Raw genomic sequence first — 17,332 nt, 5'->3', positions numbered from 1 at the left:
TTTATGTCTGTATCAGCAGATTTCTTTATTGTCGCAGGAAAACCCTTCCTTGTCATAGTTGATGGCCTGTCGTCGTCTCGTGCAAAGGCAACACTACCGCTTCTGATACACACAGGATCTTCTGCCGCTACTTCTGGGAAGCTGATGTCCCTCTCCGCCTCAGGACCAATGGGGGACCGCAGTTCACCAGCAATGAGTTCCCGGGATTCATGGAGCGATGGGAGTTCGTCATGTGGTTACCTCCCCATTTTATCCACAATTGAACGGTCATGCCGAAGCTGCCGTGAAGTCAATCAAGCATCTTATCCTGACAATGGTACCCTCCAGCAACATTGATTGCGAAGAGTTTGATCGAGGTCTCTTAAGAGCTCTGGAATACTCCCAATTTCACAGGCCGCTCCCCCGCCCAGATCCTGTATGGCCAACCTCTTAGGTCACACATCCCTGCACACCCAGTCCTTTTCAAAGGAGTGGCAGGTCAAAACTGAGGACTGCAACAGACATGCTGCTGCCCATTCCGAGCAGGTTAAGACCCGGTACGATCAGCATGCACGCCCCTTCCCAGGTTGACCATTGGACAGCATGTTCAGATCCAAGACCCGACATCTCACCACTGGGACAGGGTCAGGGTAGTCACAACTTTCGGCAGGTCGAGGGATAATGAAATTCGTTTCCCTAGTGGTTGTGTATGGTGGCGAAACCGTCGCTTCCTTTGCCAAGTGCCACCTCCTAGCATTAACCCATCTCCTCTTCCCCTGTGGCCCCTTGCTTGGACCAGGAAAAGCAGTCCTTGGCTGATATTCCTCCAATGTCCCCATGTCATTCTCAAAGGCTCGCAGAAAAAGAGTCTGCTTGAGAGAGTACTACGAGCATTGTGGTAGGCAAAGTTTGGGTTTGTATGATAAAAGATGGTTTGTGTGAATTGACTTTCGCTTTTGTTGTTGTGATGTTTTTTTTTTTTTGTATGTCAGGTAGGAGTATATAGGGGTGGCCAGTTATTGTCAGGGGTTCCATTCTGAGGGTGTGATGATAACCGAAAATCGCTGCTAACCGAAATTCGGCGATTTTCAGAGCTTTTTTCGCCGATTTTCAGGGCTTATAGGTGCCGAAAAGTGCCGATTTTCAGTTATCGGTGCCTCTGTTAGGTATGTATCAGTGCCAATACCCAATTATCAGCGCCGATAAGCGGAAATCGGCGATTTTCAGTGCCGAAAATTGCTGATTTTTGTCACTAGACAAGCGGCGTAAAACCAGATCACCATTAACCGAGCCTGCCATTAACCGAGCCCACCATTAACCAGGGACTGCCTGTACTAGTGAAGTCTGTTTTTTCTTTTTTTTACTTGCAGTTTGCTGGATGCGCATAGTTGAATACTTACCCTACTTCGCAGCAAGTGTTATCTATATATTTCTCTTACTTTGTCATTAATTGGGTAATAGGGCACGATGAAAACTGGTGTTTTACTGAACATTTTTATTGGAAATATGGAAAACTTAGTATGCAAATCAGTTGTGTGAACTGTACTATAAATTGTCTTTAAATCAGTTGTGGGAACCTAGAGCCTGATTTATTCTAGTTCAGGTATGAATTGATAATAGAAAACATATCAAGTGATTGTTGAAGGAGATATATTCCAAGGAAACCAAAACATTGTGAGATGAATCAGAGTGGGAGTCAGGCTGACAGTGAGGTTGTATACTAAATCAATACTGGAAAATTCTAAGTAGACTCAATAAAGATTTATCTTCAACTCTACATAGTATTAAGGTTGATAATTTGCACCAGACTATTAATCTATCTTTTGTATATACACTGTTTGGTTGCCACTGTATGCAGTTGAAGTATTCTGCTTTTTTTTTTTTTTTTTGTAGTGTTAAGATGGAATACAGGGTAAGTTCTGATAAAACTATAGTATTAAGTTAGGCTAAGTTAGGTATAGGCTAAGTTAGGTATAGTTCTGTTTGAAGGTCTCAGACCACTGTAATATTAAGGTAATAAATTAGGTTAAGGAAAGTCAGAGTTCATTTAATAACCTTCAGATTTGTTCCCAATATCCTGCTCCAATTGTGTAAAAGAAAGCCCCTAAAGCGTGAGGGGGGGAGGGAGATGTAGGTACATGAAAGGCACAATCAGTACAACATATGAACCTTTATATATAAGTATTATGTTCTTTTATATTTCTTGTCCCTAATGTATTAAGTGTATGTATATGTATATTGTACAATTTGTAATAACCAAACCTTGTCCGTCTGGCAGTAATGTTTTGCCAGTACGGGACCGCTCTGTTTCTTTTGTAAGCACATAATTTGCACCTCTGTGAATTTGTTAACTCCACAAGACATTAAGAACCTATTTTGATATTTCAGTGTTTCCTTCATCCCCAACCTTTAGTGATAAGGATACCACATCAAACACACACATCAAGTAATGAGAATGAAGATTCTATAGTACCCAGAATGTCAACTATACTGGAAGCCACCTGATCTGCCACTTAAAAAACTTGCAAATATAGTCTGGTATGCTTCATGTGCCTGCCACTAAAACATAGATTATATATCATGATTTCTTTTAAAGTACAAGATAAAGAGAGAACCCTGATCTCATGGACAAAAACTTTCAACAGATGCCTAGCCAATAAGAAATTGTATTCCTAGATTCCTGCTTCCTGGTATGGTCTGTGGAAAGTAACATTGTGGAAGCACCAACTCTTGACTCCTTGAATCTTAAGATGGCAATGGATCATTCTATCTAGACAAAGGAGAAGGTCCCTCTTTCTTAAAGTCAGCTGAGAGAAGAAGAATGGAGAAGGATACCATGGATTGGTTCTTGATACCTAGGTCTTGCATATTCACTAGATGTCAGCAGAAAAAGAAAGACCTATTGATTCCTAATTCTTTATATGATTTACCTTGACTGAATGAAGTTCAATGATCCCTATCAAAGCTAAAGGCCAGAGGACAGACAGTCCTCTAGATAAAGTCTGCAAAGGAAGCCTGGCCCTAAAGCTCAAAAACACTTTAAAATTCCTTCTCATTAGTTAGGGAAGGTCTCACCTTGGCAGATTCGGCAGCTCATTGATATTCCAAAGAATCTCCTTCATCAAATGTTAGTATAACCTTATGAGTTCCATTGAGAGATCCATTTCGAGTCCACAAGGCTTGAAGATCTGAGAAAGAGCTAGACCTACACCCTTAAATGGCCAAGAGGAGTGCCCGGTTCTGACATGACAGTAAGGCCTAGAGACAGCACTGGGTGCATCTGCTGAAAAGCTTCTCTCTTTAAGAATTCACTAGATAACCTTAATGAGGAATGATCTAGCATCTCTAGCTTCTGGTGAAATTAACGAAAAAGAGGTTAACAAAGTAGATTTTGCCCCTTGGGAAGGTTGCATAAATAGTCTACAGGAAGAGACAGAAGGCTGGCAAACTATTAATGCTCTGAACAATGTGATGCCACAAGTAACTGACAGGTTCTCGGAGTTACAAATTTTGTGCAATAATATCATGATCTTGCTTTGCACAGGAAAGGCATGGGCTGCCACGCTAGATCGGAGAAAGGTGAACAATATGTCAATCTTCTTACTGAGGTTGACTGTGAAGAGGCCTTCAAATAGGGAGCACCACCATTGCTACAGAGCTATGCAGACATCATGATTCAGGAAAAAAAGGATTTCCAGAGGGGAGACCTGCTGTCTACAAGTACTTGATTCATTAGAATCTCACCTAACAATATCAGTAATGGTGACTGGATGGCTGTCCGATTGAGTGCTGCTGGCCAGGGCCAGGACCAGCCAAGTTGCAACTGTAGAGAGTAAATCCTAAACTGCCTGCAAAGGACCCATTTTTGGCTGAGGATCTAGTCTCCATAATCATTAATCCAAATTTTGGGTAAATATAGTCTGACAACAATTTTCTGTCTTATAAAGGTACCATTCTGAAAATAAGCTGCTTTTCTTTTTGAAAAATATTTTTACCTTAATTAGTGTATGTCCAATGAAAGCACAGTTCCATGTAGAATATAAATTTCAAATTACAATGGAGACTGATAATTACAAATGAACTTAGGAACTGTGCCCTTGTGTATACTTTGCCAGCGTGTACACTGTGGAAGACATTTCAGAAATTTCTTCTTGTCCTTAATAGATACTTATAAAATGAACTGTTACAAAAAGTAGAAATAACAGATAAAACAGCAAAAAGGAAATTATGAAAGTTGAACAAAATATAAACTCCAGGTCTAGGTGGGATCCACCAGAGCAATCAAAGTAGCTAAGTATTAAGAGACAGCACCTCACCACCTGTGACATTTACAAAGCATAAATCCTCACCTCTTGTGATATTTACAAAGTACTGCTGAGGCAAAGAAAAAGCAGTGACCCATTAGAAACTGCAAACCATGCAATAAGAAAACTTTGTTCCTAAGAATATAAGTAGTCCTCTAGTTACGATGGGGATACATTACAATAACCCCATTGTTTCTCAAAGATATTGTAACTCAGAGGCAGCCTAGCCTACACTATATAATCTATAAATATACTGTATATAAATATACTGTACTGTACTGTTAATTCTTTTTTATTTTTAATTGGTCTTGAGGTTCAATGCAAATTGGAGATTTCACAGCCAGTGCACTAACGAACAAGACTTATGATAATACAGAGAAATTGCATAACACAAACAAGAATCGGTTGATAATTTTCATTTTCTGCTCTAAAGTGATGAAATGCCTCTTCTTCATCACACCACCAGCAGGAGACTCACTTGGGTGTTTGGAAGACATGCTGATCTTATGCAAATATGATATTTTAATGATAAAATAAGGTTTGTTCATACTTACCTGGCAGATATATATATAGCTGTATTCTCCAAGGTGAACAGAATTTCAAGTTTCTGCACACCCAGTGGCCCTTCAGGTGGTTAGTACCCATTCCCGCCGCTGGGAGGCGGGTATGGAACCATTCCCATTTTCTATTCAGATTTTCATAGTGCCGTTGTCTCTGAGGGGAACTGGGGTGGCAACTGAATATATATCGAAGAGGATCAACATTGAACAAACCTTATTTTATCATTAAAATATCATTTTGTTCATGAAACTTACCTGTCAGAAATGTATATTGCTGAATCGCACCATTGGAGGTGGGCAGAGACAGCATAGGATTGAGAAACAAAACAATGTAGATGATTACACATCTTGGTTCCTTACCTTTTAGCATAGCTGCTCTCCAGGTGATTACTGTTTGGAATCACCCTGCTTTACTGACAGTTTCCAACGAGGTAGAGACCTATATGGTTGGAGAGTTCCAGATGATCTGTCTCAGGGGACGGGCACCAGCTGTGACCAGATCAGTAGCCATCAAGAAGGAAGCAAAGAGACAAAAATAACCACCTGACCTACCAAACATCGGGCCTAGTCAAAAACTGGCAGAGGGAAGACTGCCCCCACAGTCTACCCACAACCATAAAAGAACAAAAAAAATTTTTTAAAACTGATTCCCTAACCATACATTAAAGGATAGGATCCACCTGCCTCCTTCTCCCAAGATCGTTACCTCCAGACAGGTCCCAATGAACAGCAAGACTCATACACTGTTCTGCAGGACCCTTTAGGTAATGAGAGGCTAACACAGAATGACTTCTCCAATAGGTGGCATTCATAATATGAGCTGGTCAGAGCCATGTTCTTTTGAAAGGCTACTGACTGCAACAGCCCGGATCATTGTTCCCTTTCTCTTCAAAAGTTCTGAATCACTCTCCTGACAACTTTATGCGAATCCTGAATGGTGGACCTGAAGAAGAAAATTTTGCCCTACTTATTGACATGGGGCGTCTGGTCTTCTCTGAACACCTGATGCCTATCTCCAAGACCTCTCACTCAGCCACCTTGTCCAAGAGACAAAATTTAGAGCCCGAACAGGGCATAGCAGTCTTTCTGGTTCCTGACCCAGAATACCCTTCAAGAAAGTTTCAATTCAAAGGACTTGGGCCAGGTGAGACCAGGTTCTCATTCTGGCAAGAAAGCAGACCCTTGAAGACTCACAGCATGTGTCACTTTAAAACCAATTGACTTAGATATTGCATGAATCTCACTGATTCTCTTTGCATACTGGAAGAGCAACTAAAAATAACGTCTTCTTTGTGACGTTCCTCAAAGAAGCAGCATGCAAGGGGTTCAAAAGGGTTTCTTTGCATCAGGAACCTAAGAACCACGCCCAAATTCCAAGATGGAACCAAATACTGATGCACCATTAGGGTGCTGAACGACCTAATGAGGCAAGACAGGTCTGTCTTTGGCTGATATCAATTCCATTGTCGAAACACAGACAACATACTTTGAGTCATGCCATGTAATAGTAGAGACTGCCAGCAGCAGGAACATTCCCTAAGACAAAAGAAGGAAGTCTGCAATCTGGCTCAGCAGATTTCTTTCGAGGAAGAGGAAATCCCTTCCTTGTCACCACTGCCCGCCGTCTCGGCCCACAACACTGGTAAACTTCTGATCACAGATGTTCTTCTGGCTCGCGATCGCTCTTCACCTGCTGATGTCCCTCTCGCCCAGGCCAGCATGGGGATAGTCTGAACGCAGTCAGATGAGGCGAGAGGTTTTGATGGTATCGTTGGGAGTGGGGCTGTCTGATTAGATCCACAATTGAGGCGGTCACCCTTGGAAAGTCTACCGTGAAGTCAATCAAGCATCTTACCTCCAATGGAACCACTCCAGCAAGGCCAATGCGTAAGAGTTTGATCAGAGTCATCCTTGTGAGCTCTGGAATGACTCCCAATTTCCTGACCACTCCTCCCAGGATCTTGAAGGGAGCCAACCGTAAAGGTCCATCCCTGCAGACCAGTCCTTTTCAAAGAAGGGCAGGTCAAAATTGAGGACTGCTCCTGGATCCAGGACCCAGAGCAGTAGAGGCGGAAGCCTGTTGTTCTTTGATGTTGCAAACAGGTCTGACCAAGGGACAGCACCCAGATCCAAACCCCACAGTTTCACCACACCTCCTGGTTCAGAGTCCACTCTGTCGGGGGCAGTTGATGAGACGACTTAGCAGGTCCGCTCTCACGTTCTGAACGCCTGCTACAAACCTCGTCAGGATCGTAACGTTCCTGGAACTGCCACCTCACAACAGGATCTCTTTCCCTGTGGCCCCGAACTTGGACCAGAATGAGTGCCTCCCTGATTTTTCTCCAAGCTAGAGCTGTGGTATTGTCGCGTTCACCTGGACTGTGCGAAAACCGGACACTTGAGAAGAATCGAAGGGCATAGAAGAATCGCTAATTTTTCATATTGATATGCCAGGTCACCTGTTCCCTCTCCAGGTGCCTTTTGTCTCTCTTCCCCAGTGTTTTTTTTTTTTTTTGACGCGTCGGAGAACAACACTAGGTCGGGTTCGAAGGCTGAGAGACACGTTCCATTCTGAAAGTATCGAGGATCCAACCACCACCTGAGATGCGATTTTCCTTCATTTTCAGGGAAAGTTTGAGAGACAACTGCGAGATTTTCCTTGTCTTCCCAGTTGTCTTGCAGGAAGAACTGAAGAGGCCTGAGATCAGTCTCCGATAAGGGGAAACAAACTTTTTCAGTGAGGAAATGGATTTTGTCAGCAGACTCATCCACTCACCTCAGCCGAACATGTTTCTTTCCCAGTTAAGGCCGGGGACTTTTGCCTGTACTAGAAGTCTGTTTTCTTTTTACTTGCAGTTTGCTGGAAAAGCCCGAATAGTTGAGTCCATCTGAATCCCCCGCGGCAAGATGGACTATATATTTCTCTCAGGTGTGACTTTTGGGTTGACCAGCAGGCGAGTTGAAAACTGGTAGGTTTTCAAATTTTTATTGGAAATCCTCCAGAAACTTAGTATGCAAATCAGCCAGTCGAACTGTATTATAAATTGTCTTTAAATCAGTTGCCTGCCAGATGCAGCCATTTTGCTACATTCCAGGTCATGATGACGGTGAAAATATGGTGATTGTTGAAGGCCAAAGCAAAAGAGCTCTGAAAACACCTTTCCCCTCAAGATGAATCAGAGTGGGAACTTCCTTGAGGTTGAGGATAAATCAATACCGTGAAAATTCTCCTGAAGACTCAATAAGGGATACCATCAACTCCCATGGTCTTAAGGCTTGAAATTTGAGCCAGAATCCATCTTGAAAGTTTTTTATATACACGGGTTCAGGCTGCTGACATGCAGCACAGGTCTCCAACTTTCTTTTTTTTTTTGACCAGGAACAGCCTGTTGAAGAAGCAGGGTAAGTTCTGTCTAAACCTGTTCTATTGCTCTTTGACGAGCATTTATAGGCAGCAGTTAGGTATAGGATCTCTTGTTTTTCTGGACCACTGACGGAGAGAGGTTAAGGTAATAAATTAGGGGGAGGGGAGAAAGTCAGGGTTCATTTAATATCCTTTCTAAAACCGAAAGGACCAACTGTCTGCCCTCTCACTTTCCAGGCCTCGGAAAGCCCTAAAGCCTGGCACCCAGGAGTATCTGGAGGAGAATCACATCACTTCTTGAACCTTTATATAGCAAGGGCTTTATGTTCTTTTAGAGGTTCTTTCCTAAGAAGAAGGCTATGTAAGAAGATCCGCACAAAGGGCTTCTTCATCTTGGGTGAATGCTGACGGGTTGGACGCGCCGAGGTCACGGGAACCGCAGGGCACCTCTGTGAATTGACTGAGCCAACAGGTCCTGTGTGGTCTTCTTTTGATATTTAGTGTTTCTTTTACCATCAAGCTTTAGTGGAAAAGATGACTGGAAAGGGGAGCAAACACACAGTTCTCCTTTAATGAGAAGACGGATTCTATAGCGAAACCCAGAAGAGTGACCTCTTCTTGAGCACCAGTGATCTGCCACGAAAAAAATTGTCAGAATATATCTCGGACCGCCTTGTCCATGCAAGACAAGATGCTCAAAAGATTTCGACAAGTAAAAGATCGAGTCCTGACTCCCTGAGACTTAAGGTCCAAAGCTCCAAGGCACCAGTCAATAAGAAATTGTATTCTTGAAAAGGCCCTTCAAAAGATGGTCCATCTGGAAAGTAAGAGTCCAGGAACTCTTGACTCGTTGAATCAGATGAGACCTTCTATCGAATCAACAAGGAGAAGTCTCCCTTAAAGTCAGCTGAGGAAGGAAGAGAAGCCTAAGTCTTCTTGGTTCTCATACCTAGGTCTTGCATATTCACTAGAGTCTTGAAGGGGGAAAAAAGAAGACTTGATTCCTTAATTCTTTATATGAGTCCATCCACAAATGGACTTTCTTGAATCCCTTCAGTGGAAAGGCCAGAGGACAGTCATCTTCAGAAATCCCAAAGGAAGCCTGGACTTAAAGCTCAAAAAAAAAAAAAGTCAGTTGAGAAGGAGGGAAATTACTTCTCAGAAACTTGTCGGGAAGGTCAATTCCTTCAACAGCTTGAGCTCATTGATATTCCAGTCCGATCTCCTTCGGACTGATCCTTAGTATCGTCTTCAGACTCCGAGTTCCTTGAGTCCATTCTCCAACATCGGGCGGGAAGAGCAGAGAAAAGTTGGAGAGGAAACACGCCCCAGGGACCTCTGCTTGGAAGAGGAACTGGTTCTGACAGCAGACAGTAAGGAACCAGGAACAGCACGAGGCGCAGCATCGGCAGGAAAAGCTTCTCTTGAAGAATTCACTAGATAACCATTAATGAGGAATGATCTAGCATCTCGAGCTTCTTGAGTGAAATTAATCGAAAACGTCTGGTTAGCAAAGAACGATTTTGCCCCTTGAGGAAGGTCTGGCATAAATAGTCGCCAGGAAGAGACAGAAGGCGTCATCAACAAAAAGGTGAAATGCTCTAGAACAGAAGGGAGGAGGCCGCCAAGGGGTGACGGTTCGATCCTCCCAACACCCTCTGCAACGAGATATAGGGTTCTTGCTTTTGCAGCAGGGAAGCAGGCAAGGCTGCCACGCTAGATCTGAGAGCAGGAGAACAATATGTCAATCTTCTTCACTGAGGTTGACTTGAAGGGCCTTCAAGTACAGGACCACCACTCATTGCAATGAAAGAGAGAGTTGCAGACATCATGATTCAGGCAAAAAGGATTTCCAGTTGGGGAGACCTGCTGTCTGGAGAATTACGGAACTTGAGGCATTAGGAATCTCACCTAACAATATCTTGAGTAATGGGACTGGATGGCTGTCCGATTGAGTGCTTCTTGGGATGCCACGACCAGCCTGTACTGCAACTGTGAGGGGAAATCCCTAAACTGCCTGCAAGCAGGACCCATTTTGGCTGAGGATCTAGTCTCCATAATCATTAAGCAAATTAAGAGGGCGAGAGTAAATCTGGGTTGACCAACCCCTGTCTTATGGGGATACCATTCTGAAAATAAGCTGCTTTTCTTTTTGAAAAATATTTTTACGCCTTAATTGGGAAACGTCCAAGGACCTGCACATTCCATGTAGAATGGTGGGGTTTCAAATTACAATGGAGACTGATAATTACAAATGAACTGAGAACTGGGAGTCCAGCAGAGGTCCAGGCCTAGAGGCATGATGGTGTACACTGTGGCAAGACATTTCACAAATTTTTCTTGTCCTTAATAGATTCTAATAAAATAAACTGTTCCAAAATAGAAATAACATATAAAACAGTCTCCAAAAATAAAATTAGGGCTGGAGACAAAATATAAACTCCAGGTCTAAAGGTGGGATCCACCAGAGCAATCAACACTAAGTATTAAGAGACAGCACTCACCACCTGAAGACATTTACAAAGCATAACGCTCACCTCTTGTGATATTTACAAAGCTCTCCATTCATTTTCAGACAAAGAAAAGCAGTGACCCATCACACCAAATCATTCAACATGCATAAAACTTTGTTCCAGTTAGAACATAAGTGTGAGGGTCAAGTTAGCGATGGGGATACATTACATTCAGACATTTCACAAGATATTGTAACTCAGCAGAGCTAGCCAGACATTATATAATCTATAAAGCAAAACCAAAGAAAAGTAAATATACTGTACTCTACTGATTAATTCTTTTTAAAGACAATTGATACTTGAAAAAGTTCAATGCTAAATTGGAGGTGCAGACAGCCAGTTGTTGACAACAACGGCGACAAGAAAATGATGAATAGAAAAGAATTGATACACGCCTCCCAGCGGCGGGAATGGGTGATAATTTTCATTTTCTGCTCTAAAGTGATGAAATGCGAAATTTGAAATTCTGTTGGACCTTCAGGAGAATACAGGTATATATATCTGACATGGTAATCTTATGAACAAATTGTGTTTTAAACAGTTTAAAATGGACAAAAATCACACACTAACACTGACACAACTTTACACTGTAGATGGCAAGCACAAGTGAGGGATCAGTCAAGGCAAGAGATATGGACCCCCAGCCTCTCAGGGCAACATATTGTACGTCGTACACTGCTGCCTGTGCCCCATTGTGTGAGATTTAAAATATCATCGTATCAGTATTGCCATCATAACTTTGAAACATCGTACCTGGTATTGCCATCGTAATTTCGAAATATCGCAACTCAAAACATTGTAACTCAAGGACTACCTGTACTTGACTCCATCATAACAGGTACCATCATGAGATTGAGAATCAAATAATCTAACTTTAATTAACCAATAAGGATTTTGTCAAGGAAGTTAATGCTTGATCAACCTTTTAGAAATCTTCTATGACATATTTAGTAAATATGAAAAAAAAGTAGAGTAAGATATACAATTTCAGAATTTCCAGAAGACATAGGACATGGTGACATTAAAGAATAAAGGCATAAGTTACGATCTTAAGTATGGTATCATTAAAGTCAGACACTGGATAGACAACTGGTTAAGTAACAGAAAACGCATAGTTCTCATTAATAGGACATCATCTTGTATGCAAAATGTCCCAAATGGAGGAGGAGTACCTCAGGGTTCAGTGACCTGGACTAAGGGATGAAAAGAAAAATATACATGTTTGTTTATAGATAAATGAAGGAATGTACAAAGGTTAAAAAAGCCAAGTTCCAAAATACATTAATTTATACTGCAAAAAAGTAGTAGTAAGACCCCATTTTGAGTGTGCTGTCCAATCTGTCACTACCCCAAAGGAAAATCACTGAAAAATTAAAAGTGCACAAGCATGAGTAATGAAACTAGAATGCCTAAATTAATTCTAGAAAAGTTTCAATTAAAAAACTAACAGAAAACTTTGATACACAGAATACTGGAATCCATCCATGTTTAGTAACAATACTAGATCAAAAGGATGGAAAATAGAATGAAAAAGGTTCAACACCAGCCACTGCGGCCTCACAAACAAGATAGCCTTGTTCTAGGCCTACCAACTGAAGTGAATAGTATTACAAATGGTAAGTTCAAGAACAGATTAGTAAAAGGGATTGACACAATCCAGTGATTTACTGATTTCTTTGAATGTGCCTCTTCTACTGGACTATCAGGTCATAGAGGCAATTCTAACCATGCAACTTCATTTAACACTTGGCAACTGGGTGACCATTTTCTATTCTTTCCATTTTATTTTCAATACAATTCTCTCAGATTTTTTTATACATATGATTTTAGGTTTTCTACACATGACTCCAATGATTCTGTTCCTGTTCATATTCCTTTCTATTACATTGCTCAACTTTTTTATTTACATAATGTCATTTCCCCTAAAGCCATTACAGTATGTGAATATTTATTACAAATAACTGTTCTTCAGTAGCTAGTGGGGTTTCTTATAATTAATTTTTATTTTGTCTTTGAGTGGCTAGAAATGTATCTCCATTAACTCATATTATAAAGAGGTCTTTATTTGACTGACTATCATATGGTCTGTTTATGCCTGTACAGAGTTGCTGCAGCTTCTTTATGTAGTCCAAAGGACAGATGGAAAACTTTACAACTACATTTAATAAAAAAACACAAAAGAGAAAAATTTTAAATAAATTTGAGGCTACCATAGTACAAATTAGGCCCTGTTCATGTTAAGAATGCTGTCCAATTTTAGCATCTTCATTATAAGAGAAATAAAAAAAACCATGCTGACACAGCACTGAGTGACCTGTCCTAATTAACCCTTTTGCTTATGACCCTTATAAACATTACGTCTGTGGGAAGTGGCAATGACTTAAGCAAATGGCATAAAAATGTTTACATATAACTTTTTTTTTAAGATACATAGCAACGAAAATTTTCAAATAAGACTGCTCAATTTTTTTCATTTTGAATTGAATGGTTTTCATTACAGTGCCATACAAGATCCCCCCAAATTAACTTCTATGTAGGTGGAATAATGAACAGAAATTATTACAAGATACATGAAAATTTTGCACTTTACCCCAACAAAAATTATTTGTGATAGTCTTCGTTTTTTGTCCATAGCCATAGCACACCCAGATAAATTACTTAGTTCTTGCAATGCAAAAAGTTGTGAGCTAGGAAAATATGAAAAAATTAATGACAGTAGCATCACGTTCTCCTTATGAAAAATAAGTCACCCACATAATATCCGCAAAAAAAACTCTATATGCCTTGTTTTGTTCAAAGAAATGTACCTCAGACAATTCTCAAAGTAGACTGCTCAATGTTATTTAGTTTGGCAACTGAATGATTGCTCTATAAAATGGCATGCAAAAGTCCCCAAAATAAATCTATGTAGGTGAAATACATAGTATAATTCACGAGATATAAGAAAATTTTTCACTTCCCCCCAAAAATTCTGGCAAAAAAAAAAAACTATCTGTGATAAGGACTTCATTTGTTATCCATAGTACACTCAGACAAACTATCTACTTGTTGCAATGGAAAAGTTGTAACATAAAATCTAAAACTATACAAAACAAATAAACACATTACAAATATATGTCTAAAAGAATATCAGGAACACTTGCCAAAAAGATACTCATCTTGTCTGCTGGTTTGTGCAATCTTTTTTTTTTTTATTTGTGTGCATCATCAAAATGTGAAGGACTTAAATTTGGATGACATCTATATCAATCATTGGTGAGCAAAAGGGTTAAGACACTACAAAAGGAGTGGGAGAAAGAATATAGAAATTTTGTTTAGACACTGATTACATATCAAGTTTGGGCTATTGATCACTAATTTCTGCCGAGGCGAGGGACTACAAATCAATATACACTGCAATAAGTAAAAGTAAACAGGAAAAGTAAACAAGTTGCCATATTGCTGGAGTCATGAGACACCCTTCAAATAAATATGAAAAATTCCACATACCTAATCACTTGAGCAACTGTGTTTGGTCCATACCACTCTCCAATGGGTTTGCCTTCATCCACTCCTAACTGAGACATGATGTGAAGGGAAAATGTGGCAGATCTATGATCTTCAAACATACTGAGAATCTTTAAATAGGTTTTATCTGATGTGGAAGCTGTCCATACCCAGTCCCTTCCTAAAATGAAATGTTTCATGGCATCATGAGAGGTAATACACCTTAAAACTGTGGCATATTGAATAATGTTCCTCAAAGACTAGGATATTCCAGGAGTCTTTGGTCAAAACATAACAAATTAATGTGTAAATTACCTCAGGGAGATGCCAAAACTCTCACAGTTGTTAGTATATTAAAAAACATATTTACTTAGCTCAAAATCAGATAACCTGAAACCCAATATTTACTGTCAAAGATCATAATTTTTAAAGATATTCATAAGTAATTACAGTAAAAGAAAGTTACACGTTGAAATAATCCATTATTTCATAGCAAATCCAAAAACCACATGCAGTGTATACTGTACCAGAGTTTCAACTACAAAGTAAGCACAAACTGATCTCATGAAAGAAACAAACAAAATAATCATCTCATTACCAACAACAATGTAAACCCTTTTATTTCCAGTACAGTAAGCTTTAGTACAAGAATTCTTTATAGTCTTAAGAGAATTATTTAACAACTGCTATTCATCATTACTCAGGTCTTACTCTAGTTTTCAATTTTAATATCTGATATAACATTAACAGCAGCATTATTCAATCTGGAACTGTTAGCTTAAATAAAGAAGAGTCATCATTTACTAAAAAAAAAAAGTGGTCCACCTAGAGTATATACAGTCATAAGACTTACCTAAATGTCTTCGTACTAGGGCTTCTGCAAGCACCATCTGTCCACACCTCAACATACAGCCCCATCCCTTGTCTGAAGTAAAATTTGAGTCCCCAATCTGAGCGAAATTCCGACGATAAGTGAGCCATATTCGAGATTGAACGTCAGCTCTTAACTGTGCAAGATCTGAAGTAGAAATTACAAAATATCTGTACACATTCAATATACGTAACATATTTCATGAGTTAAGCATACTTCAAAACTAATTTGTTCAGGAAAAAAATGTTAAGCGAATAACAGCCAAAGCTTCCTTTAAAGTGCAAACTCTGTTTTAAAGTGCAAACTATACAATCAAAATTGATGTGTTGTTTTATTTGTACCATTAATTATTTTCAAAAATCCCAAATTCCATAAGCTTTATGTACTTATGATCAAAGGGATACAAGCATTTGAGACATTATCTCCTATACTGGAAATGTAAACCAAATGAAGACACAATAATGGAAGGGCCAAATTAACCTAGTTTGTCAGTTTGAAATAAATTACTGTAACACTTTCAATGTACAAGCTGGCTAATGAAGAATAAGAAATACTGGTGAGGTTCACCAGCAAAATTAACTATGGCTTTCAAATTAGTTTTCCATGCATTTGCTGAAGTTCTTAAAATAATCTACTTGAAAGTTATCAACTTCCTCTGTTGTTCTGGAGTAATTATATACCACAAAAATTATTTGTCTACTTCAGCAGAAACAGAAATGATAACTCATAATTCAAATGCCATGTCTTCAGTGACTACTCAGTGGAACTGTTTTGCCAACCATTTATCTATTATATTAATTTCCTTTGGCTTTGTTTATGTGTGTGTCCCCATTCCTCCCACTTCCCTCTCCCATCCTAAAACTGCTTTAAGCAGGGTGGTCCCTAAACAGGCCCCCTCTCCCCGGGACCTTGCCTCCCACTTCCCTGCCGACTCCCCCCCTCCCCTCAAAAACTGATTTAAGCAGTGTGGTCCCTATACCCTCATCTTCCCAGGACCTCAGCTCCCTCATGGGAAAATGATAATCCCCCTCCCCTCCTTCTTTCCCATCCCTCTTCCCTCCCCTCCCCTTCCCTCATCCATTTTCCATGTTTAATGTTAATAGATTTGTAAGGACGTCATTCCCTAGGACCTCAACTCCCTCATGAAAATACGATAATTGGCCCCCCTCCCCTTGCTCCTCCACTCACCTCCTCCTTTCCCATCCCTCTTCCCTTCCCCTCCCCCTTCCCTTTTCCCTTTGCCATGTTTTATGTTCGTATACAACTAGAAGGTATGAAAATGGTATGAGTATTGGTATGAGTATGGGTATGGGTATGGGTATGGTACAGATATGGGTATGGGTATCAGTTTTATGATGAAATAAAATGTATTCAAATTGGGTACTGTTAACAAAATGTTTATAATCAAATTAGAACCTGCTTGACTTTTAAAATTTATGAAGGATTTGATTAACCTCATGTGGTAACTATGAACCACCTGCATTCCGTTTAGGCGCTGAAGAAGGCTTCATAGGATCCTGAGTCTTTAAGAATTTAAGATTATGTTACAATCCAATGGGCATTTCTCCAGGAATGCTTCAGGAGCTGAAGACTGTTTCAAAGGATCCTGGAGTTGTGAAGATGTTTTTCAAGAAAAATATTTTAATAACTGTCCAGAAATTTTCAACATTTCAAAATGGACTCAGCAGGTAATTCTAGAACAACAGCAGGCACTACTGGTGGTGGTCTGAAACTGCCAAAGGCATCAGCATTGATTCAAAACCCATCAGCAGCTGCTCCTGCACCTACACCAAGATATGGTATGGTCAGCTGTTTGTATACGACTGGAAAGTAAGGGAATGGTATGGTATGGTATGGGTATGGGTATGGAATGGATATCAGTATGGGTATGGGTATTAGTACAGGTATGTGTATAGGTATGGGTAAGGGTATAGGTATAGGTATGGGTATGGTACATACATGGGTATGGTATGGTACAGCTTTGGGTATGGGTATGGAATGGATATAGGTATGGGTATGGTACAGATAAGGGTATGGGTAAGCTACAGATATGGGTATGGGTATGGTATGGGTATGGTATAGATATGGGTATGGTTATGATACAGATATAGATATGGGTATGGTACAGATATGGGAACTAGCAAATTTGAGCAATAGCGAGCACCTGCTAGTATATACTCGACAGACGAAAGCAAAACTAGAAAGTTTACACCCGATGGTTTGCATATCGTGTAGGAATAAACCAGAAATTCAAG

At 40.1% G+C, this 17,332-nt stretch overlaps 1 protein-coding gene across 9 annotated transcripts in view; it reads right to left on the bottom strand.

The window, feature by feature from the left end:
* Atg4a (Autophagy-related 4a) overlaps positions 1-17,332 on the bottom strand; it is an 81,617-nt gene that overhangs the window by 37,476 nt on the left and 26,809 nt on the right. For all 9 annotated transcript variants that reach the window (XM_067086667.1, XM_067086662.1, XM_067086663.1 and 6 more), the window contains 2 exons: positions 15,060-15,224; positions 14,210-14,387 (listed from right to left, as the gene is read on the bottom strand). In XM_067086667.1, the coding sequence (XP_066942768.1) occupies positions 14,210-14,387; positions 15,060-15,224 (343 nt within the window). The remainder of the gene's footprint in view (positions 1-14,209; positions 14,388-15,059; positions 15,225-17,332) is intronic.

Source organism: Macrobrachium rosenbergii, chromosome 43, assembly GCF_040412425.1.
Source record: "Macrobrachium rosenbergii isolate ZJJX-2024 chromosome 43, ASM4041242v1, whole genome shotgun sequence".
NCBI classification, from domain to species: domain Eukaryota; kingdom Metazoa; phylum Arthropoda; class Malacostraca; order Decapoda; family Palaemonidae; genus Macrobrachium; species Macrobrachium rosenbergii.
Note: the sequence above shows the minus strand (reverse complement) of the source record. Positions and strands in the feature narration are given on the sequence as shown.